This window comes from Otolemur garnettii, unplaced genomic scaffold, assembly GCF_000181295.1.
Source record: "Otolemur garnettii isolate 467f Iridium unplaced genomic scaffold, OtoGar3 scaffold00010, whole genome shotgun sequence".
Classification (NCBI taxonomy): Eukaryota; Metazoa; Chordata; class Mammalia; order Primates; family Galagidae; genus Otolemur; species Otolemur garnettii.
In genome coordinates, this window is record NW_003852405.1 from 3448531 (window position 1) to 3473124 (window position 24594).

General features: G+C 39.5%; 1 protein-coding gene across 1 annotated transcript in view; it reads left to right on the forward strand.

The window, feature by feature from the left end:
* VAV3 (vav guanine nucleotide exchange factor 3) overlaps window positions 1-24594 on the forward strand; it is a 384658-nt gene that overhangs the window by 190155 nt on the left and 169909 nt on the right. The window contains exons 8-15 of the mRNA XM_012801644.1: window positions 737-840; window positions 2574-2673; window positions 7427-7522; window positions 10617-10685; window positions 12677-12763; window positions 16998-17083; window positions 19404-19536; window positions 19919-20028. Coding sequence (XP_012657098.1) covers window positions 737-840; window positions 2574-2673; window positions 7427-7522; window positions 10617-10685; window positions 12677-12763; window positions 16998-17083; window positions 19404-19536; window positions 19919-20028 — 785 coding nt within the window. The remainder of the gene's footprint in view (window positions 1-736; window positions 841-2573; window positions 2674-7426; window positions 7523-10616; window positions 10686-12676; window positions 12764-16997; window positions 17084-19403; window positions 19537-19918; window positions 20029-24594) is intronic.

A 24594-nucleotide genomic window follows, 5' to 3' on the forward strand; every position in this document is an offset into this window, starting at 1 on the left:
CGTATTTACTGCCTTTCTGAAAGTTACTTGCTTATCAGGGAAAACGTGAAACTCAGACCATGTGTTGCTCTAATAAATTGTCTAGTACAGTTTATTTGCTTCTTATTTATCCGTTTGGTTGTCTGATTTCCAGTAATTTCGTCTGATTACTGTTAGCTCAGCACCAGGTCACCACTAATTGACCACAGTACAAATCTACATTTGGATGGACATGAATCATTATTTTATCCTGTCAATAAAACATTAGGCACTTGGATAGTTTTATTTAAAAGTTTATAGTGATTATAAAATTAACATGAGCTGGATATATTTTTACATAAGGAATAAATTATCCTTCAATAGCTAGTGAGATGATTTATTTTTTCACAGAGTGCTGACATTTCAAGTCAGATCTGACATTTCTGTTTCCCACACTCATGACCCGTCTCTGTTTCTTTCTTTCTCTCCTCCCTCTCCCTGCTTCTCTCTTCTCTTCTCATCTTCCTTCTTCCCCGCCCCTTGTCTCCCACCTTTCCTGGCCCCTCTCCTTTTCTCCCACCCCTTTCTCCTTCCTCCCTTTCCCCTCTTCCCCTCCTTTTCCTCCTCTCCATATTAATGGTAACAGGTTTCCATGTTGAGAATATTCAGCCTGTCCTGAGGTCCTAAACGGCAAGTCTGCAATAGAGATTCTGGGTTTGGAACATATTTTTAAATTCTGATCTCTACTTGGCTTTCACATTTTGCTTTCTTTTCTAAGGACCTCGTAAAAGTGCATCGGAGCTTAATGCAAGAGATTAATGATTCCATTGTAAATAAAATTGACCAGAACTTGTATCAAGTTTTTATTAACTACAAGGAAAAGTAAGTTTTAAATGTTAAGTTTTGTGGGTCTTAGTTTTCAATGATCGTGGGAGTTAGTAAATAGCTATAGTTAATGTTTATTATAGCTCTACCTGGGCCATAATTAGAACCTGGGACAATTAATCTCAGGGTAGTAGTTTGAGCTCTATATGTGCATTAAAGAAAAAAAAGATTAGCTGGCATGCTGGTATGTGCCTATAATCCCAGCTACTCAGGAGGCTGAGGTGGGAGGATTGCCTAAGCCTAGGAGTTCAAGAGTGTGAGCTATGATCATGGCACTGTGCTCCAGCCTTTCTGGCCTGGGTGGTGGGGCAGAGTGAGACCCTGTCTGTGAACAAAAAGGAAAAAAAAACAAGGAAGATGTGAAGAGGCAGCATAGTGCTCAGACTTTTACAAGGGAGGCTCTCTCAGCCTCCATCCCCACTTTCGTAAATGTCAGGGGCAGATGAGCTGGTACTTAATGCTTCTTCCAACTGTAATATTTTAGGATTTTCTATTTTTAAGTATTTGATTTATAGCTAAAGTCATTTCCCTTCCTAAGTTTGGAAAAAAAAAAAAAAACTCTTGAAGAACTCTGTGATTCGGAGTATCAAGAGATTTTACTTAAAATGTAATTCTCTCTTTTTAAATCAAGCAAGATGGTTTCTAATACCAGCTAACGTGCAGCTAAGCCATTGCTTTGAGTCATCTCTTGGATAGACATTAAAATCTTATTAGTAGTTTTTTCCAGAATTAAGAGAGACAATAAACCAAACTGCCTCTTTGTGAAATGTTTATATCACTATGGAGGTCCCTTTCCTGAAATGGGCTGTAGTATGAGTTATCTCCTATCCAGCACAGTTCAGGGCTCCGATTCCCCTGTTTTCAGATGATGTATGTTCCTTAATTAAAAACTAGCAAGAAGTAGGAGGCTTATTAATGAGTAGAGTCATATGGAATGATTGTAATAAAATTGTGGTAGAAAACAGCCCTTTCCGAGTCTGAGTAAACAGTAAAACAATTTATCTCTAGTAAGAGCCTTTACTGAAATTTTCAGTTTTGTTTTTGAGATACATATATGATTGCTGAAATAACATTAATAGTCATTAGGCCAGTTTATAAAAGGTGTCTGCTGTAAGAATGTACATGGAATTAATCCCATTCAAAGTTAGAAGTAAAAATTAGTCATTGCTGTCCAAGTGAGTCTCATTTTATGAGTACATATATGATGTGTATTAGGAATTTCTACTTCTATTTTGATTATCCTTAACTGTGGTTTTTATAGAGAAGGAGATTCTGACTTTTTTCTTCTCTACTACATTCTGGCTTTATTTATTTATTTATTTATTTATGATGGAGTCTCACTATGTCACCCTCTGTAGAGTGCTGTGGTGTTACAGCTCACAGCAACCTCAAACTCTTAGGCTTAAGTGATTCTCTTGCCTCAGCCTCCCAAGTAGCTGGAACTACAGGCACTGAGCCATTCTTGATTTTTGCAGTGGTTCTCAACCTGTGGGTCACAATCCCTTTGGGGGTTGAATGACCCTTTCACAGGGGTCGCCTAAGACCATCCTGTGTATCAGATATTTACATTATGATTCATTACAGTAGCAAAATTACAGTTATGAAGTAGCAATGAAAATAATCTTATGGTTGGGAGTCACCACAACATGAGGAACTGTATTATGGGGTCGTGGCATTAGGAAGGTTGAGAACCAGGGTGTTACAGGTTCCTGCCTCTGTTTCCCTTTCAGGTTGGTTATTTACGGGCAGTACTGCAGTGGAGTGGAGTTGGCCATCTCTAGCTTAGACTACATTTCTAAGACAAAGGAAGATGTCAAACTGAAATTAGAGGTACCTGTTCATTTTTTATTTATGATATTAAGTAAAATAAACCTAAGAGCAACATTTTCCTCTTCGTGGTTAATGCAATACCGTGTTTCCCCCAAAATAAAACACTGTCTTACATTTATTTTTTTCTTAAGAAGACACACTAGTGCCTTTTTTCAGGGGATATCTCTCTCCATGCCAAAATGGATGGCATGGCTATGCAGTATAACTAGGTTTTATTATCAGGGTAGGGCTTACATTTAACAAATGCATAGAAATCCTGCTAGGGCTTATTTTTGGCATAGGTCTTATATTCGGGGAAACACAGTAGTGCATTTCTCCAGATATTCTCAATATAATCTCATATCAGTTTTATAAAATATTTTAATAGATAGCTCTATCAGATAACAGGGTAGTAATAACAATAGTAAAACCTAATATTTATGGCACTGTGTTTTATCTCACAGGGACCTGATAACTCATATATTAATTATACATAATGAATTTGTTCATCTTATTGATGAGAAAGCTGAAGTTTAGAGAGATTATGAGTAATTTGCCCAGGTAGTAAGAGGTGCTGGACAAGTAAGACATATGCTGGATAATGTATATGTAGATTTAAAATGTTTACTTAGTATAAGACACTTGGGAGCAGAGATATAAGAAGGGCCTGGATATTACTGCGAGAAGGAAAAGTGGACCAACACGAAGCCGAGTGAATAGTATGAGGCGAGCAGCATGTGGCAGGGCTCACGGGGCTGGCTCTGCCCACGGCAGTGAGGGCAGCTTATGGGGTATTCAGCCAAAGAGACAACTGAGAAGAGCCTTGACAGATGCGATTCCATGGAGGGCATTCTGGAGGAACCGCCAAATCTTGACCAGAAAGAGTCAGGAAAGTTTAAGAAATGGCAAGTAGACCAGTGTAAACAGAGCACTTGGTTACAACAGAAAATAAGTCTGGAGATGTGTTAAGTCATGTTTTTTTGTACTCCATATATATATATATATCTGTATGCTGAAATAACATTTATATATATATATATATATAAACATATATAACTAGAGATTTTTTTTTCACAAGAGGAGTTCATACTTCCAAAGAACGTTTGACAAGTGATTGCTATGTGATTTTTTCATCTTAAATGTATTATCTGTGTGTTTGGATTTTCTTAAATTTCAGGTAGAGACACCCAGTGGACTCTTCAGCGACTGTGTGGCTTGTCTGCCTCTTTTCTGTCCCCTTTCTTCCTTTTTGTTCAGTTGAGCAGTGATGTCAGGGGATGGATCGTGGAAAGAGGCACCGATGATTTTGAAATCAGAATTCTTCGTTGTCTCCGCTACCTGGCATGATTTCGTAGCTTATAATTCCCACAAGGGGAAACCAATGCTTAGAAAGCTTGTGTGTTAACAGGTCACCGAGGAACAGTACTAAATCTGTGTCATGGCTGATCTTGTTTCCTCTACTTTGTAGTATCCCTCAGTGTTGTTGACCTTGAGTCTGGACGTAGGTTCAGTTGCCACTAAATAGCATCCACCCAACGTTATCTGTGGCTAAGTGTTCCTGCTGCTTTTTGTTGAAGAGAGCCTCTTAGATATAGACCTGCAAGCTTCCTTGACTCACTGAAATAGGATGATAAAATAAGACTTACAGATCGTACAGCTAATTTCTAATAGAGCAACCATTAAGCCAGTTTTTCTTTTAAATGAAGATATGAAATTGTGGTTCAGGAGAGGAGTGCGTGAGCGTCAGTCATACCTGCAGTATATTCTCAGTCTGGGTGGAGTGTTCGTCTTCCTCCTGTCAGAGTCTCTGTCACAGTCCCGCCCAAGCCGAGACTCAGGGACTCTGAGTACCCAGCTTCTGCCATCGCCATCAGTGTCAGGAAAAGAGAGGACCACGGGCCGAGTGTGAGGGCACAGGGTGAGGTGCTGCTGGGCTGTGCTCTCCTCAGCTTACAATCTGGTGCCTCGGACCACAGGCCTGATTCGGAAGTTTTTAATCAGATACTTACTGTCCCACTTCAATAGGTGCCCAGCTGGAACTGCTGCCACCGGTCCCAGAGTGACGGAGGGGACGTTTCTTACTCTTGGTGTCTCCCTGTCGTCTTTGGGTCTTCTGTTTTGTAGTTATTTTTGGAGAGTTTCCAGAGACAATAAGTTTTCTTTCACAAAACATCTGTATTTAGATTTTTTTTTTCTCATCCTCTCTTCCATTATCTTGAATACAGGAAAGTCCTGGGTGCCCCAAAGATTCGTGCCTCATGGTGGCTTTTGTTCCTCATCTCTTACGTGCTTGGCATTTCCCTTAGCCCCGACCTAGATCCACCAGTTCCCCACGAAGAACATCCGTGACTGTGGGACACTCGTGGTTGCTGTTTGGTCCTTTTAGCAGATCATCCAGCGAGCGTGTGGCCTGCTGAAATCCTAATACATGTCCTGTCTCTGTGCCATGCGCAGATGTTGGGAGAGCATTCTGCAGTGAAGTTGAATGATGCTACTTGAGTGACTATGCCAGAAATTTATGAGAAAAATAACATACATGCACGTTGAAACTTTAATTGTATATCTGAGCTTGGAGGAGGAACAGATTTTTCAAGGCTTAAGGGCTGACAAACCCATGATAATCTAAATTCAATTTTTATTCTTGGGAACTTAGAAATTAGTGAGAGTTTTTATTTTTATTTGATTTTATTTTTATTGTTGGGAGATTCATTGAGGGTACAGAGAGCCAGGTTACACTGATTACATTTGTTTTTGAACCAAGATAACATGGGGGGAAGGGTGATAGAGCCTCTTTATCTTACCCCGTAAGCCCGGCTTATCCTACCCCATTTTATTTTCCTTCTGGTTATAATTGAGTTGAAGCTAAGACAGTGACTGGATGTTTTAGAAGAATGAATTCTACTTGTTACTACTAAGCATTTTATACCTTAGTCTCCAACCCCTGGTTTTAGCTAATGCCAGCAGTGTTGGTTACTTCCTGAACTTAGAACTTTAAGGAATAATTTTTTGCCAAGAATTTTACACTAACTTCTGTAATTTAGTAATTTTAAATGTATAACATTTCTGCTTTTAACACTGTATTGGGATGGCATTAACGTGACGTGTAAGTGGCAACCTCAATTCCAGGCACTTTAAAAGGCAGCTGGGGAGGTAAAGCCCCACTCATTAAAATAATAACAGTTTAACCTCCTGCTTGAGACTTATGATCCAAAACTGTCTACAATCAGTACAAGCTCAAGTCAGTTGAAATAGTTATCATTTTAATGAGCCATAGTAATTGATAAGACATAAGCTAACATGTCAGGAGATCTATAGTTAAACACACTCATTAAATCACGAAGAAGATCATTAGAGTTAATGGTGTTTGCATAATGGTTCCTGATACTATATCATTCAGTGTGCCAGAAAAGCTAAGTGTGGGCAAAGGGGAAACAAATTTGTGAACAAAGAGTCTTTCTTTCTTTCCCTTTTTTTTCAAGAGTATTTTCTTAAGCACAGCTCCTTCTATGAACTGGAAGCGTCCCTGGACGAGGGTATGCCCTCGTGTGGGTTTTTAACATTAGGCTGCTCACTCAAAGTACTGTTTGTAGGGTGCTTTATTTTTCTGAATGACACCACAGGTATACGAGAAATGGTAAAATCACAGAAGTGGCTTGTCCAGAGTCCCAAATTCACACTTCACAGCATTTTCCTCAAAGACCCTAGTTATTATCAAAACAGTGAACAAATGAATACTATTTAAGTAAACTTTTAAGAAAGAATGTGAGATTAAAAAAATAAAATCTGAGTGCTTTAAAAACTTAAAGAGCCCAGCAGTAGATTTATGCTTTACAAGTTTTTGGAGTCAAACATTCTATTTCTTTCAGTTCAATAAGTATTGAAGTATAATAAGTATATGTAATAAGCAAATGCTAGATTCTTAGAGGCATCAAGGACAGATATGTTGGGGAAGGTAATATGAGCCAGACATGGTGGCTCTCACCCATAATCACAGCATTTCAGGAGGCCGAGGTCGGAGGATCATTTTAGTCTAGGAGTTCAAGATCAATCTGGGCAACATAGCTGGACACCCATCTCTAAAAAATAAAAGTGAAAAAGTTAGCTAGGCATGGTGGCAGGAGAATCGATTGAGCCCAGGGGTTCAAGGTTACAGCGTATTATAATTGGATCAATTGTGCTCTAGCTTGGGCAACATAGTGAGACCCTGTCTCTTATTAAACAAAAGAAAAAGTTAGGTACAACAATAATTAAAACACAACCGAAAGACAAAGAGAGAGAAAACAGTGTTGTTTGGAGTTATTTAGTAAAGTCCTAGAAGTAGAGTTATTAAAGAGGATGATGAATTTTGTGGGAGGCTGGACAAAGCCCATGGCGGTTGGAGAGAACTGAATAAACCAAGGCATGAGATTTGTGGCAGGTTTGAGTGGGTGCAGATTCTCCATAAGCCTCCTCGGGGAGATTGGTGAAAGTTATACATGGACAGGAAGTTGAGGAAGACCCTGCAGGGACACAGTTTTGTATTAGAGAAAATAATTTTCATACATGAAATAGTTCTATTAGATTCACATTTGGAGTTAAAATAATACAGGATTTGTTTGGCTTTTGATTGAAGATACTTTCTATTAGTTAAAGAGAAGGATTGTCAAGGAAAACAGCAAAATGTTTATTGTACAATAACAGTTCTGCTTATGGCCTTCGCATCTGTCAAAGTTTGTGACGCCCCTTAGGAAAACTGACAACGTTTTTAAAAAGTTTTCAAAAATCATTTCTTTAGGAATGTTCCAAAAGAGCAAATAATGGGAAGTTTACGCTTCGAGATTTGCTTGTGGTTCCGATGCAACGTGTTTTAAAGTATCACCTTCTCCTCCAGGTATGTGACTTAAAACTACTTGTTGATTGTTCATTTCACAAGCTATTAACGAAGTATGACATATATTATGGATACTCCGTGTTTTGGGCCCTATTCCCATAAGATTTTTGATCGTTTTATAGCTAAATGTGAAATAATAGAACAGCTGGGAATTTTTTCTTCCCTATAGCAAAGATGATCCTGTGTCTTGCTATAAGTTAACATTTTGTGTTTTTCAACTAGGACTGGCTAAAAAAAAAAAGTATATATATAAAAAACATGTATAGCGATACATATATATGTTACATATATAAAATAAGGCATGTCACTTTGACCATGGCTTCTAGAAGTAATAATTTATTAGCATTTCAATGTTGTGATGCATCTGAATTCTGGCAGATTAATCATATCAGACCTTTTGCCTTGTAACAGTAAATTAAAGAGGATTGTGTCACATTCCGTCCTGCTTTCTACTGTACTAAATTATAATAAGACTACATTTCTTTTGAAATGATTCTTGTTATAACCCACAACGCTTATGGTTTCCACGGTTAGTCCTCTAATGAGGGTGGAGAGTCTTATAAATTTAATTTGATAGCTATGCCAGGAGACTCATTAGTTCAGCTCCAAAGAAATGTCTGACTGTATTAGTCTGTCACCTCTGCTGATGCTTGTGAAATGTCGTTTTAAAAAGATCTACTACCTGTATGTGAAATATAATTTTGAGTCTGCTGTGCTTCGTACAGCTTGTATATTAAATTTCTTGAACTGGAGCTGCGAAATTATTAGTCATCTCTATTTTTGTTCTACTGAGAAATCAGAAAAATTCAAACCCTGATTATTCCTTAAAAATGCATTAAAACATTTATGAGACCTAAACTCAGAGCAACTTAATCAAATTGGGTTTTATGAAAAAATAATAAGGAAGACTTAGGCAATCAGTTTCCAAGGCATCTTGGAACTAAAAACATGTCCAAAATAAGATAATAATTTATTTTGTTACTTTAGTGTAGTTAAATATTGATTGAAGAATTTAGAAGGTGTAATTTTTAAGAAATAATCTATTTTCGTTCTTCTGAGGCTTTGCACAGACTTATCAAAGTAGAAAATATGACTATACTTTATGAAAATAAGTGGACTTTCCCCCCTAAGTTCTCTTGGTTTGTTTTGTGTTTCAAATTTAAAGTGTATGTTTAGTTCCAAAATGAGTTTTTAAAATAGGAAAAAGTTTTATTTTGGATATCACACATAGAAAAAACATTTCAGAAATGTTTTTCCATCTCAAAGTAGTATACAATAAAACGTATTTTTTTCTCCTGAAATTTGTTGAACAACTGTGGTTGTAAATTTGGACATTTTCTACTTACTACTATACAGGGGAAATTACTCGATATGCTTTGACTTGAAATCACAGATTCATAAAATAAGCATGTTTTCTAGTGGGGGATTGGAAACTTCAAGGACATTTTACTATTTGTATTTAATAAAGTAAAACAGAAATAGAAGAATAGAATTTTGACAAATTTATTATATTTAATAAATTCCCCATCTGCCCTGTTTACAGCAAGAAACACTAGCAGTATTGGATTCAGTAAAGATTTTTGAGTGTCTTTCTTGTACCAAGCATAATCTTGGACACCTGTGATACGTCTACAATACAGGCACTCTACTGCTGTTTAGAAGGGAGAAATGAAATTTAAACTGTCAAGAATAGCATAAAAGGTGTTGTGAAGAGGTGGGACAAACAAAGGGTGAAATAATTAAACCTCAGGAGGCCGAGGATTTGAGCAGAGGCTTTTGTCATAGGAGGCTTTTCCCAGAGGAGTGATTCTTGAGTTGGGCTGAGCAGAAAGGGTAAGAGTTAGGCAGGTGGATCAGAGAGGAAGAGCTTTCTAAGGAGAAAAAGCATCATTTCTAATGGGATTAGGTATCAGAGCATATTTTGAGAATTAAGATTAATAATATGCATAGAATAGAGTTGGTTTGGGTAGCAATGGAGAGAGAGGAATTAAGAGGTTTGCAGAATTCAGATCACAAGGAGGAACAGAGGGATGGTGGTTTTGTGGACCATCACAGAACTCGACTTAGGGGAGAGGCAGGATCTGATTTGCATTTTACAACCCTAACTCTGACGTTAATACGCTGAGTGGATTATAGTGGGGAGAGGCTGCCAGTCAGACAATCAATCAGATGCTCTTTATAATTACCTGGTTAAATGAGAGAGAACCTGCCCCTGAGTGGTGACAGTGAGGTTGATTTCAAGGGGCAGGATCAACATTAACATCGACAGGACGCAGGGAGAAGGGAGGGAAGAATCTGGGACACCTGTGAGGTTTGGCTTAGTGGAGTGTACTGATGGAAGTGCCATCGTTAAATAGAACATAAGCAGGAACAGGAGTAGGGCTCTGGGTGAAGATGGATTCAGTTTGTGGCGTGGTGGGTCTGAGGAACTTTTTTGAGTTCCTGGGTAGAGCTATTTAGTTGGGTGGGTGAGTCTGGGACTCTGGCGTCGGTTTGGGGTTGAGCACTTACATTTGAGAGTGACTGCCCCATTGAGAATGGTTGCGATAGAATTTGTGGAGTGTGAAAAATAAGTATGAAAGAGTGAAAATTTAGGGCACAGTAACTTTCTAAGAGGAAGCCAGAGAAGACACTCTGAAAGGTTGAGGAACAGGCAGAAATTTAGGGTGGACTAAGAAACAACAGCAATGACAATGAAGAACAGACGCCCCTGATGCCCCTGTAATGGGGGAGAGATGCGTTCAGGAAAATCAAAAGCTCCAGAGAAGCAGATGTGAAAATGAGTAAAATCCATCAATCCCGTGAGCATTTGAGGGGCCTTTCATACCATCTGGGAAGCAGTGCCCATGTCATGGTGGGAGATGGAATTCAGATGCATCTTAGAAAGGGAAACATTTCCAAGTGTCTGTCTCATGTTCTTTTGGTGTCTGGCTGGTCTTTTTAAAGTTTCAAAAGAAATGGAACCTAGTTACATCAGATGGATCGCATTATGGAGAGAAAAATGATAATGGTTTTTTATTTTTGAAAATGTTTCCTTTCTTATGTCTTCATTTTAATTTGATAAAAGTGGTACTGAACTATATCTTCCCACTAGGAACTGGTCAAACATACCACCGACCCCACGGAGAAGGCCAACCTGAAACTGGCTCTGGACGCCATGAAGGTAAGACGTGTGTCTCAGGAGCTCGTTTACATTTTTTAATTCTCACCTAGAAACAAAGACATCTAAACTGCTAATCCATAGATACGGTATGCTAAAATCATATAATACATATTTGTTTTTGATGCGAGAAAGCTGGATCCTTTTTTTTCTTTTTACTGAAATAGACATCCTTGCATGGATTTAACGATTCAACAGAAACACATGAAACAGGTGGATAAAAATCACTTTTGTACAAATACGTCAACTTTCTTCACTACCAGGAATGATTTTTTTTTTTTTTTTGAGACAGAGCCTCAAGCTGTCCCCCTGGGTAGAGTGTCGTGGCATTACAGCTCACAGCAACCTCCAACTCCTGGGCTCAAGCGAGTCTCCTGCCTCCGCCTCCCAAGTAGCTGGGACCACAGGCGCCCGCCACAACGCCCGGCTATTTTTTGGTTGCAGCCGTCATTGTTGTTTGGCGGGTCCGGGCTGGGGATTCGAACCCACCACCTTAGGTGTACGTGGCTGGCGCCTTAGCCGGTTGAGCTATAGGCGCCGAGCCCAGGAATGATTTAAAAATCATCTTGAAAGTGATTTCAAATTGCACACGAACTTTATGGAGACCCTGTGTAACGTTTTTGTCTCATATTCTTCTCATGATTGCTAGTAGAAGACTGTTAGTTTGGATAAGCGATAGGCCAGCTGGTGACTTCAGCGCCCCAGGGTGACTTATTCCTCGGATGAGGGTGTCTGCCAGGTTTGCCCTTCAGGAAGCTCTGCACCAACAAAAGTGGATTTCACTTTGTGCTTCTGTTTTCAGGCAAATCCGAAAATGCAGAAGTACAAATAGGTAAAAGCAGACGTTTCAAACGTATTGGAGGAATGTGTGGAAAGCTCAGTATCTACATGATGTTGAATCAAAGTGATTTCAGAAGACATTACATGTATTTGCCCATAACTTAAAACCTGAAAATATTTGTTCTTAAACATGGCCGTGCGACCTTGCTCAGGGCAATGGAGAGTTACTTACCTTTGTCCTTGTGCCAATTTCCATGTTAGCTTGGCTGTTTAGCTGATTTTAGTACCCCTGTCGGGAAACATCACACAGTTATTATTACAGAAAAGTCCTGCCAAGATTCCATCTTGTAAAAGAAGTTGTTTGTGGATACAGCCTATGAAAATCAGACTTCCCTGCAGAACAGAGTTAGGGACGGGTCTCTGCAGAGTTCTGTTCCTCCGGTTGCAGATGATTTTAAGAGGGTGGAGAAAAAAAGAAAGAACTCAGAAAACAGGAGAATCTGGAGCACATGTAATAAAAATAGCTAGTTACAGTATGGAGAGATTAGCTAATGTTTCCTCAAATACGAGAAGAGATGTTTTAAAATAGGGGAAGGCACATGGAGCGACATGGCCAGCGTTTTCTTATTCACTTTAATTCATGAATTAAATTTAGTTCTGTGCTATTTAGCTCCTCGCCGCTCCTTTATTTCTCCTTTACAATCGAACCATCTTCCTTGATTGAGTGAATGCTCTTAGGTACCAAGAAGCCGTTAACCGATGGCAGAAAGCAGCCTTCCTGGATTCCTTGTCTCACTTTTAGCTCCTTTTCTGCCCCCCGCTAATCTTTAATTATTGCCCTCATTCTAACCTGTGCAAAAATATAATTGCCTCAAGGTCAGTTATTAACGTGCTTGGAACTTAAATGCTTCTGACCCACTTTCCTTTCCGTTGCTCTGCTCGGTGGTGTATTTTGTCTTGTTTTTGAGGCAACAGCGTCCTCGCTCTTCTCGGGGGTGTGGGGAACACTTCAGTCCTCCCAGCTGTACTCCAGACAGTTCTCAATTGCCTTTGAGACGCAGCTTTGATTGACTGGATGTTCATTTTATTGTCATGGAAAAGTTGTGGTGGTTCCTTTCACCACTAATGGACTTAATGATGTGTTTTCTTTCAGAGAAGTTTGCCTCTCCAATCTCAGCGCGCCTTCTTTTTGTCCCCTTCTCTTTCTTCTCTAGGACTTGGCACAGTATGTGAATGAAGTGAAAAGGGATAATGAGACACTTCGTGAAATTAAACAGTTTCAGCTATCTATAGAAAATTTGGTATGTAATTATCCTTCCCTCCCACTTCCCCTCACCCCTAAATCGAAGGACATTCTAGGAGTTACTGAAGACAAGTTAGTTTACCTTCAAGTTTCTGTTGTTCGGCTCAGTGCCTGTGGCTCAAGCAGCTAGGGCGTCAGCCACATACACCTAAGGTGGCGGGTTCGAATCCAGCCCTGGCCCGCCAAACAACAATGATGGCTGCAACCAAAAAATGGCCAGACATTGTGGCAGGCGCCTGTAGTCCCAGCTATTTGGGAGGCTGAGGCAGGGGACTCGCTTGAGCCCAGGAGTTGGAGGTTGCTATGAGCTGTGATGCCATGGCACTTTACCCAGGGGGATAGCTTGAGGCTCCGCCTGAAAAAAAAAAAAAGTTTCTGTCGTTCGAGCCCTTCCACCCCCATTCCTCTGTTTGGCAGCATCTGCACAGATGTTTGGTGGCCAGTGACTGGCCACTGTCCAGGGACTTTATACCATCACTGTGGTTCTCAACTTTGTCACCCTCTGCCTCTTCTCCTGGCAATCTGAATATCAAACATGGGAGGCCATTTTTCCCCTTTTCTTTCCCTCTCTGCCATATGTACTCATGGCTGATTCCTGTTCACTTGTTAATTTTACGAATATTTATCGAGTAACAGCTATGCACCAGGCACTCTGCTTGGGGTTGGGACCGTAACTATGAACAAGATGGTCTCATAGTTAGAAGACAGTGGGAAAAAAAGTGTTTAAAAATGCCATATTGAGATTAGTGCTAAGAACTAGATGTTTTAAGGGAGGATAATCATAGGCGTTCTAGTTCAGATAAGATGGTTAGAAAAAGTTCTTTTGAGTCATTTGAAGGAGGATGTGAATGATAAGAAGTCAGCTGTACAAAGATCTGGAGAGAGAGAGGGCAAGCCAGACGGAAGCCATAGCAAGTGAAATGCCCAGAGATGGGCAAGTGCCAGGGCGTATCATAGTCTGAGTGACATTTCAGTAGGACCCTATAAGCAGACACACTAGTCAGGAGCTTTGGCAGTGGTTTCCAGAGAAGATGGAGACCTGGGTTAGCCTCTGGGCAGTGCAAATTGAAATGAATGAATTTAAGATCCATTTTTAGTAGAGCAATTTATTTCATTGCTGCTTTCTGTGAAACATCATGAGTCTTTTTCACTCTTTTCACACATACAGCCATGTCCCCAATTCAAGACACCATTCCTGCCACCTTCCCGGTCAAGGCAGAGTCACATCATCTGCTCATATAGTTACAGTTCCAGACTATAGATTTCCCAGTATACTCTCTTCCCCAAATGAGTTAAGATGTTCTGTTGTCTTCAAGGTTCCCCACCACAATCTGTCAGGCCGTCAATGATCTGGACTTACACTATTTTTCTGAGTTCATCTAGCTAATAACTGCCCACGTGCTTGGCATTGAGGATATGTCACTGTATTATCAGGTCTCTGATTTGTCGTAGATTTTTATAGTTCTGCCTTTGATCATAATCTTCTCAGAGCCTAGAATGTCTTTTCCCATTATTACCTATCACATTTCTTCAAGGTCCAACTAAAATAAATCCCTTTTTCTCATCTCCCATCATTCTTTCCCTTGGGAATGCCATAGCCAGTGCCTGGATGGCTGTGTAGCATTTAAAACAAATTGTGGCTAACTAACATGACATTTACTAATTTCATCATTTTTTAATGTATAGTTTTGTGACATTAAATATATTCACAGCTCTTTGGACCATCCCCATTGTCCATCTCTAAAACTCTTCATTTTGCAAAGCAGTCTATACTCATTGAACACAAACCCTCTCTCCCTTCTAACCCCGGCCATCTACCATTCTACTTGATGTCTCCGTGAACTTGACTCCTCTGGGTACCTTGTATGAGTAGAATCACACAGTTTTTTGTCCTTTTGTCGCTTCTTGCAGTTAGCATGATGTTTTCAAGGTTCCTCTATTTTGTATTACATGTCAGAACTTCTTTGTTTTTTTAAATTTCTGTTCATCTAAGGTTCACTAATACAGCACTGTGTGTGTGTACTTCACATTTTCTTCATTCATTGGTGAACATTTGGGTTGCTTCCCTCTTTTGGTGATCATGAACGATATGACTCTAACCATGGGGCACCAATGTCCCCTTGAGTGCCTGCTTTCACTTCTGTTGGTTCACATGCCCAGAAGTGGAGTTTCTGGGCTGGATGGTAATTCTATGTTTAATTTTTTGAGGAACCAGTATACAATTTTCCACAATAACTGTGCCATTTATTATTGCCTACTGGCAATGCAAAAGGGTTCCAATTTCTTCATCTCCTCACCAACACTTGTTATTTTGTTGTTTTTTATAATAGCCATCCTAGTGGTTGTGAAGTGATACCTCATTGTGGTTTCGATTGGCACTTCCTCAATGATTAATGATGTTGAACAAGTTTTTCGTCTGTTCATTGGCCATCTGCATGGCATTGGAGAGTAGTCTGTCTATTCAAGTGCTTTGCCCATTTTTTAATCAAGTTGTCTGTTTTTTGTCGTTGAGTTGTAGGATTTCTCTCTATATGTCCTGGATATGATTCTCTTATCAGATACTTTCTTTTGGAGGTGGCCTTGGCACCCTGTTGAAAGTGTCCTGGATGTTTTTAATCTTGATGAAGTGTATCACTTGTTGCCTGTGCTTTCGGTCTTGTATGTAGAAAATCATTGCTAAATCCAATATCCTAAAAATTATCTCCTGTTTTTTCCTAAGAGTTTTATACTCTTAGCTCTTACATGTAGGTCTTTGATGCATTTTGAGTTAATCTTTGTATAGGGTGTAAGGTAAGGGTTACACTTCATTCTTTTGCACATGGGTATCCAGTTTTCTGGTATCATTTGTTGAAAAGCTGTCCTTCTCCCACTGAATGGCCTTAGCAGTCTTGTTGAAGGTCGTTTGCCCATATATGTGAGAACTTATTTCTGGACTCTTTCCTATTCTGTGGGTCTAAATACCTGTGTTTATGTCAGTGCCATGCTGCTTTGTTTATTGTTAACTTTGTAAAGAGTTTTATAATCACACGGGAAATGTGAGACCTCATCTTTATCCTTTTTCACGATTGTTTTGTCTATTTAGGATCCGTTGAGATTCCATATGAATTTTAGAATGGAGTTTTATATTTTTGCACAAAAACGCTGGGAACATTTATTTTTATACTTTCTTATTATAGTGTTAATCACACATGTATGTCCTTTATTAGAAAGGAATTTCTGGATGTTAGTGATAATTTTCAGTCCCTTTTTCTCTGATGATGTACAGTAAATGCTCATAAATCCTTTAAAAAATTGATTGCCCCTGGGGAAATATATATTTTTTTTATTGTTGGAGATTCATTGAGGGTACAAAGAACCAGGTTGCACTGATTGCATTTGTTAGATAAACTCCCTCTTATAATTGTGTCCCGCTCCCAACAGGTGTGCCACACACCATGACCCCCTAACCCCCTCCTTCCATCCCTCTTCCCACTCTGTCACTCCCCCCCACGTACTAGGTCATCAGTTGTCCTAGCTCATTATTTTTAATTATTAGAACATTCCTGACTCTGTAGACCAAATAAAGCCCTGCCTCCTAGACTCCTCCTTCATGGAAATTGAGCATTTGTAAATACGGTAGAACCTCCATAGTTGGCCACCTCCCTACATTGACCACCTCCTTAAGTTGATCTTATTTTCATAGACCAGACATACACCTCATGTACATATCTGTACAGCAAGCCTAGTTCCTTATGTAATCACCTTCGTATGTTAACCCGTTTGATACAGTCCTATGATGGTGAACTCACAGAAGTTCTACTCTATAGTCATCTGTGGGTATCTGTTTCCCCACTCACATTCCATGAGGGCAGGTCTGTATCATTTCCCTACGCCTATAACAGTGGCTGATGTACAGTAGGTAGATGTTCAACAATTATTTGTTGCTGGCACTTTCTTGTGATTTCGATTCTTTCAGGTAATTCTCTCTCTTCGTGGCTAACTGTCCTTTCAAGATTATAGGTAAATTAATTCACATTCTCGACATACCACTTGGGATGACAAAGGACAGACTGTGTTTGAAAGTGTATCGTGTAGACATGAGTTTTTCCGAGTAAGCATGCTGGAAAAAATGTAGAAGTGATAAATTTTGTAGAGTGGTAAGACAGTTGTCTTGAGAAAATATCTATGCTAATATTTATTTCTATCTTTTATGTGATTAGGAAAAACTCAGACGTGTGTATTTTGTATTTTAGAACCAACCAGTTTTGCTTTTTGGACGACCTCAGGGAGATGGTGAAATTCGAATAACTACTTTAGACAAGCACACAAAACAAGAAAGGTGAGTGTTGAACAGCAGCATTGATTTTCAGAATGAGCAATTCGTATCTGAAGATTGAAAAAAACCTCTAAACAACTCCTCTAGGGTGAGGGAGGGGAAAAATGAAAGACAAGACACACCAACCCATAATCTCTAATATTTTCACATTGTATATCAAATCAGGACACCGTACCCCATAAATACATCAGTGTACACAGTTATGATTCAATAAAGAAAAAAATAGAAATGTCTTCAAAATTGTTAATATAGGCTCAGTGCCTGTAGCTCACGAAGCTAAGGCACCAACCACATACATCAGAGCTGGTGGGTTCTAATCCAGCCCGGGCCTGCCAAGCAACAATGACAACTACAACCAATAAAATAGTGGGGTATTGTGGGTGCCTATAGTCCCAGCTACTTGGGAAGCTGAGGCAAGAGAATCACTTAAGCCCAGGAGTTGGAGGTTGCTGTGAGCTGTGACACCATGACACTTCACCTAGGGCAACAGCTTTACCTACAGCAACAGCTTGAGGGTCTGTCTCAAAAAAACCCCCAAATTGTCAACATATGTTTTTGGCTGGGTTTACTGGTCAGACTGGTGAGATAGTTTTAAATTTGCCTCTGATGGATTGTTTTAAGGTCATAAACCTGTAAACCCAGCCTAAAACAACCTTTGTTTATATAATTTTTGGTAAATAAGATTAATTTTGTATCGTTAATTTAATAAACTTTATCTGTTATCTTCTGAAAAAAATAAAATTTTCCAATATAGGTATCTTAGGAAGTCCCCTCTCTGTTCTGGCATCTGTGAATCTGTTTAAGTGCTTAAGAAGTCAGTAGCAAATATACCCAATCAGCTAGAGTGAAAAGTGTCCATTAAAGAGAAAAGAGAAATAGACAACTACCATAAAAACATAATTATTTTTAAGAATATATTTTAAAATAACTAAAAATAATGGAAATATTTCCTAAGAAAAGAATACTAAATAAGGATCACGTACCAATAGGTCTTGAAGGAAATTGCTAAGTGGAATCTTTGAAGGTTGGTAGACTTAGCCTGGAGTCCTGAATGACGTGTATGGAGGGTACCAAAAAAAGTATACACATTTTAAGAAAGTTTGACTTCTGAAATTACAAGAGATTAGAAGATAGAATTTGTTATACCCGATAACAAATGTTATTGATATACAAGTAGATCATTACAATTTTAATACATTTTTTTCCCCTAAAATGTATGTGCTTTCATTTTTTGGCGTACTCCGTACATGTGCTTGTCAAACTGATGCTTTTGTGGTTTATACCATTTTTTGGAGCCTTTGGAGAGGAGAAAGTCAGCCAGCAGAGGGCAGCATTGGCTCTTGGCTTCTGCACGGATGCTCTGGCTCCACAGGTGGCTCAACAACATAGCCTTGAAACCACTCTGGGAAAAATAGTGCATGTATCTTTATCATTGTGGAAAAAAAAAAAACAAAAAAAAACATAGTGCGTTTTAATCATTGAGAGTTTACAAAAATGTACAAGTATACAAGCTTTGGTATTGTAGAATAGGGTTATAAGGTTTATTTTCTCCCCCCAAATTACTTTGTTCTTAATAAGAAAAAAGACATGTTAACATGGAAATTTCACCATAACTTTTCTAGATGACATTTTGCTCACGCACTGTTCTATTTAGGTTTCGGGTGGTCCCTTAAACCATGAGGCATAGCACAGAGAGTAACAGCAGAGGTTCCAACAACCAGACTTGTTTGTGCATCTCCCCTGCGCCTCCCTAGCAGTGTAACCTTGAACCAATTGATCAGCTTTTCCAAGTCTCAGTTTCCTCCCCAGGAAAATGAAGTTGGTAATAGGTATCTATCCAGCAGCTGCTTCTAGGGCTTTAAACTGAGTCATATTTCTGAAAGTGACAACACTTCTCAAGGAATTCTGGCTGATGCCTTGTAACTTCAGTAGAAATTGGCTGTATTGCCGTCATTAATATTATTCTGTAATTCAGCTTTTAAACTAAAGGGGAAGGTCACTGCTCATAGACAGGCTGTATGGTTTGTCTCAATGAGTCCTTCTGCAACTCCGCAGCCTGTGCATTGTTTTTATTATGATTTTGTCATTTTAAGACGAGGAGACTGAGGTACAGGGAAGATGTTTACCTGGTAAAGGGTGGTACTAAGATACAAACTGCCCTTACAATGTCAGATTCCTCATTCTCCTAACTATGCGACACTGCCTGTTGTCCTTAATGCAAAGGAAACCCATTTGGTTGGTTTAATTAAATCTTACCAGGAAAGAAATTAATGCTTATGCTTCTAAAGCATTTAAAATCAATCTCTCTCTCTCTCTTTCACAGGCATATCTTCTTGTTTGATTTGGCTGTGATTGTATGTAAAAGGAAAGGGGATAACTATGAGATGAAGGAAATAATAGATCTTCAGCAGTACAAGATAGCCAACAATCCCACAACTGATAAAGAAAATAAAAAGGTGACTTCTTGGAACTCTAATTTACCGATGACTTTGAATCTTCAGGAAACGTGTGCTAACACACTCATGTGAGAGATGGCTTACTCATCAGGTGTTTCTGTTTCTAGAGATTAAGTGCACGTCTTTGTAAGAAATCACTGCCCAGTGCCCCAGACCTGATCTGATCATTCTGATGCCTTAGTGATCAAGATAGTCAGATGCATTGGGCACAGAAATTGTTAGGGATTTGAGGTTTGCTACAGTAATAAGCTTCCACGTTCAGTTTGTACACTGACAATGTTTGGAAAGGCTTTTGGACAGTTACAGTGGTGGGGTTGCATTTGGAATCCTGATGTTACTAATGAATGACACACACTAACGTAAAGAATGTTCATTCCAACAGTGGTCTTACGGCTTCTACCTCATCCACACCCAAGGACAGAATGGGTTAGAGTTTTATTGCAAAACAAAAGATTTAAAGAAAAAATGGCTGGAACAGTTTGAAATGGCTTTGTGAGTATTTGTACTTTTCAAAGTGCTTTTTCCCCCCTACTACTTAAATCACTTATGAATAATGAACAACAAATAAATGTACTCTAATGCTTGTACAATATGCATACGGGCCGGGGAAACACTTTGCTCTGAGCATGAGTGCTACTAGGCTGTCGGCTCCATAACTTCGGTCTCGGAGGAGTCCTCTTAGAGAAATTTAGGTGAATTTCTTCAAAAAGAAGAAAGAGGGAGCTCTAGTCTTCTGGTTGACTTTCTTCTCACAGGAATATTTTAGTTCTTTAGCTTTCTTTCAGTGGCCAGAGAAAATATTCATATTCTAATGATAAATTTTTTAATGTGATTACTGTTTTTAAATATATGTCTTTAAATAGAAATACCCCTCCTCCCAACACCTACACACGGGGATAGACACAGACTACACATACTATATACATTTAACTTATTTTTCACAGAATGAATGATTTCTTTGCTCTGTTTTTAACTCATTTGTTTGAAGCCTGGCTAAAATGCTTGATACATTATACTCAAGGAATGCTGTGAGGGCCTGATTTCTTTCCCTGTTCTTTTATTAAAGAGAAAACTCAACAAAGAGGTGGAAAATAAATCAGAGCTGTTTCAAAGGGAATGGCATACAGAGATGGAATTATCCAAGAACAGGTCATTATAGGAATTTCTTTTTAGTTTTTATGTGGACAGATTAAAAGGTGCACAATGACCCTTCTTTTAGAAACGTATAGGTTACCCTGAAATATTTGGCCAAAGGTGAAATTAAGTGAAACCACTTTTGTGATTTCTTATATTTGTGTTCTAGCATCATTTGTCATTTGTTGAAAAAAATCTTATCAGTTTATTTTACTTTGTTTTAAGAAATGCTTGTTTTTTTTTTTTTTTTTGAGACTCACTATGTCATCCTCTGTAGAGTGCTGTACCATTACAGCTCACAGCAACCTCAAACTCTTGGGCTTAAATGATTCTCTTGCCTCAGCCTCCCAAGTAGCTGGGACTACAGGCGCCCACCACAGTGCCTGGCTTTTTTTAGTTGCAGTTGTCATTGTTGTTTAGCTGGTCCAGGCTGGATTTGAACCCGCCAGCCTTGGTGTATGTGACTGGCACCATAACCACTGTGCTACAGGCGCCGAGCCTAGAATGGTTTATTGTGGTTCTAAATAGAAGAAAATACAGATTCTTTTATTTAATATTTTGAGAGACAGGATTGTATAGGCAAAGTATTTTTAAGCTTGCAGACCATTGTGGTTCAACTGTTGTCACCGTTGTGAACTGGCTGCGCAGTCCTCAGTTTGCTCATGCATAAAATAGGGAGAATATTTTGTAAAGTTCCAGATAATGTGTCAGCAGGATGCTAGCCCAGTAGTACAGTAGCAATCATACGGTGTCAAGCAATGGGTGATGTTTACTGTCATTGCTATGGCTAATATTGTTTGGTATTTAGAATCCTGGTGCACTTACAGGTGCTTATGAAGCCAGAGAACAACTTCCTGTATACTATTATAGTTCTCATAATTTATTGATTATAATAAACAAGAGGTAAGCAATTTAGTGCGTTAATACAGTGGCTATCCTACAGGGACCCACTTGGTTTGGGGCACAAGTGATGACGTTGGTGACCTCTGCTCCAAGTCTGATTAATAGTGAGTTATCAGAAACCTAGGGTTTTCGTGAGACGTTAGGGGTGAGCTGGTGGAATTGATGGATAGGATGCTTGGGTCAGTGATAATGTGCAGAGGCAGAGCTGATCTGCTTCAGCCTCTGCTCTCGTGGGAAGGATGCCCGGCTAGTATTTTCTGATAGATCCTGGCTGGCTATATAATCCTTAGATGAGTGAAGGAATTTCTGCAGAGGAAGAGAGCTGCATTTCTTGTCCCACAGCAGTCAGGCTCCGTGGACTGGATGACAGACGTATTGGTGACTATTTTTTCCAGTTGCCATCATGTAATAAAAGACAACTAAGAAATGACAGTGTGTGAAATACAGCAGCCCTGGTGTATGTCCCTAGAAGGGCTTCTCCTCTGCATCCTTAGCGTTAACACGGGTGTCCTAAGGTCTTCTAGAGCCCTCTGTAGCTTCAGTGAATTCTGAAAAGGAAAGGGAGGCGCTGGTGGGAGGGTGGTGGGAGTTCAGAGGAGCTGGTATTTTTAGGATTGATGAAATGCTTTCCAGCTCTATTTACAGAAGATGACCTGCTGTTCGTAAGATGACTGGATCATTTTTATGTAAAATAACTGCAAATCACCTTTAAGACTCTTCCCCTACTGCTCCTAATTTAGAACGTTAAGAAAGACCATAGGAAAGCGTGGATACCAGTAAACAAGTAGCCAGTAAACACAGATCATCTCCCCGGAGGTGACCTGAGTCTCAGCCTCTGTCTTTCCTAAGCCCACCCTCGTCCATGCTCCACAGTCGTGTTCTCTGACCGTCTTTGGCCATGACCACTTCCAGCCTTTAAAATATGCAGTGAACCACTCAGAACTTGGCAAGCATCTGTAGGAAAGGCGGAACAAAGAGGAAGGCAGCAGTGACCCACTTGGATAGAACAGGAAGACGATTTTTGTTTTTCTCTTTTCCTGTGAGAAGTGGCAGGACTGATTGCTCCTGTGGTTGTTGGAACAATTATTGAGCCCAAGAATGTTCATATGCTGTAGTCCTGGGGACCATACTCTTAAGAATATGTTTAAATCTTTCAGAGGCTGATTGATATGCATTGCTTACTTTTATTTATTCCAAGAGGGCTTTCTGTCACTAACTGTCTCTCACAATTTCCTTTAGTCATCTGTGAAGTAGGACGGCAAACGTTTTTATTGGGTTAAGCGGGCTTTCATAATGACGCTGGGAAAATGTGGCTGTGAGTGCCTATAGGAATGTTAAAACGTTGTTATGAAGCTTTGGCTATGTTTGCCTTAAATCCATTCTACCCATTGTGCTTTTATGAATTTTTCTGTTAGATTTAAATTAATAAATCTTGTCATACCCATTTTATACCTCGGGACACTAGCAGTTACAAGAGCATTTCAGCAAATTCAAGTTTAGTTTGATGCTGTATCGTTTACAGTAGAGTCGAAGATCTCAGTTCCCAAGATCTTTTTGATCTATGAGCATGCTAAAATCAGCAACTAGACTCACACCTTCTTACCTAAAACTGCAGTCAGGGTTATTCTCTTTGTTTTCACTTTTTGTCCCACTGTTTTTAAGACCTAGGGATCAGTTTCTTTAAGTGTCCCAGGAATAAGTCACAACTGAGTACTATATAAAAGAAGTTAAAATAATAGAATAAAGAGGGTTTTGAAAAGGAGAGTTAGGAAGAAAAGGTAAAATAGGAGGTGAAAAAAGGCATCACACGTGATAGAAATTGATAGATTGAGGCTCGGCGCTCGTAGCATAGTGGGTACGGTGCCAGCCATATAAACTGAGGATGGCACGTTTGAACCCAGCTTGGGCCAGCTAAACAACCACAATAAAAAAAATAGCTGGGCATTGTCATAGGTGCCTGTAGTCCCAGCTACCTGGGAGACTAAGGCAAGAGAATCGCTTAAGCCCAAGAGTTTGAGGTTGCTGTGAGCTGTGAAGCATGGCACTCTACCCAGGGTGACATAATGAGACTATCTCCCCCCCCCCACCCCAAAAAAGAAAGAAATTAATAGATTTAGAATCAGCCTCAATAGTGTTATGTATTGAAGGGCAGTGAAAGGTCCTCTTGGCCTAGGGTTTCTTCTGACCAACCCAACCCAATTCCTAAAATTTTAACAATTCACATTTATGCCCTTGAATGTAGAAAGCCCTTTTGGAGATGTGTGTGCCGTTATTACTCTAACTATCTAAGATTTCTTAACTGGGCAGTAGATGCCAGACTGAGAGCTATATGGATGTGCAGGTACTTTACCAAAGGAAAAGTAGAAGAGGGGTCAATCATGTCTGCTAGAATATTAGCCCAGTATATTTATATGTTAAACACTAGGCTAATGGTAGTGTGGAGAAGAGAGGGAGAATGGGGATAGGGAGTCTGGAGCTTACACTGGTTACCCAGAGGCAGCCCCTGAGCTTTGCGCCTCCCAGGATGAGAGCCCCGAAAGGAGCTGCCCAGGTGGGATGGGGCAGGGAGTGGGAATTTCGTCGATAAGCTCCACAAATCACATTTAATCTGAGGCACAGTGTTTCTTTCTAATTTATTCCCCATCCACTTCCAGAAGGAATTTGAAATCACTCACAATAAAAAGCACACGTGCTGCAGAATTAAAAAGAAAAATTTAAATAATCAGAGGTCAAAGAGAACAGTGTTTCCAAGTATTTGCTTCAAACTCAGGCTCCGGCACATGAGAACATTCTCTTAAAATGTACTTTCTGTAGTTTGTGTAATGAAGACAATAAGCCCATTCTTCACATTTCAAATACAAAATTATTTTGTCAAATATAATTTGTTTTAATCTAAAGATACTACTCAGATACTCTGAATACCAGAGAGATAATTGCCAGAGGAAATTTCATTCATTCTGCAAATATTTATTGAACACTTGCCTTGTTGCCAGACACCATTGGAAGCCCTGGGCGTGTAAC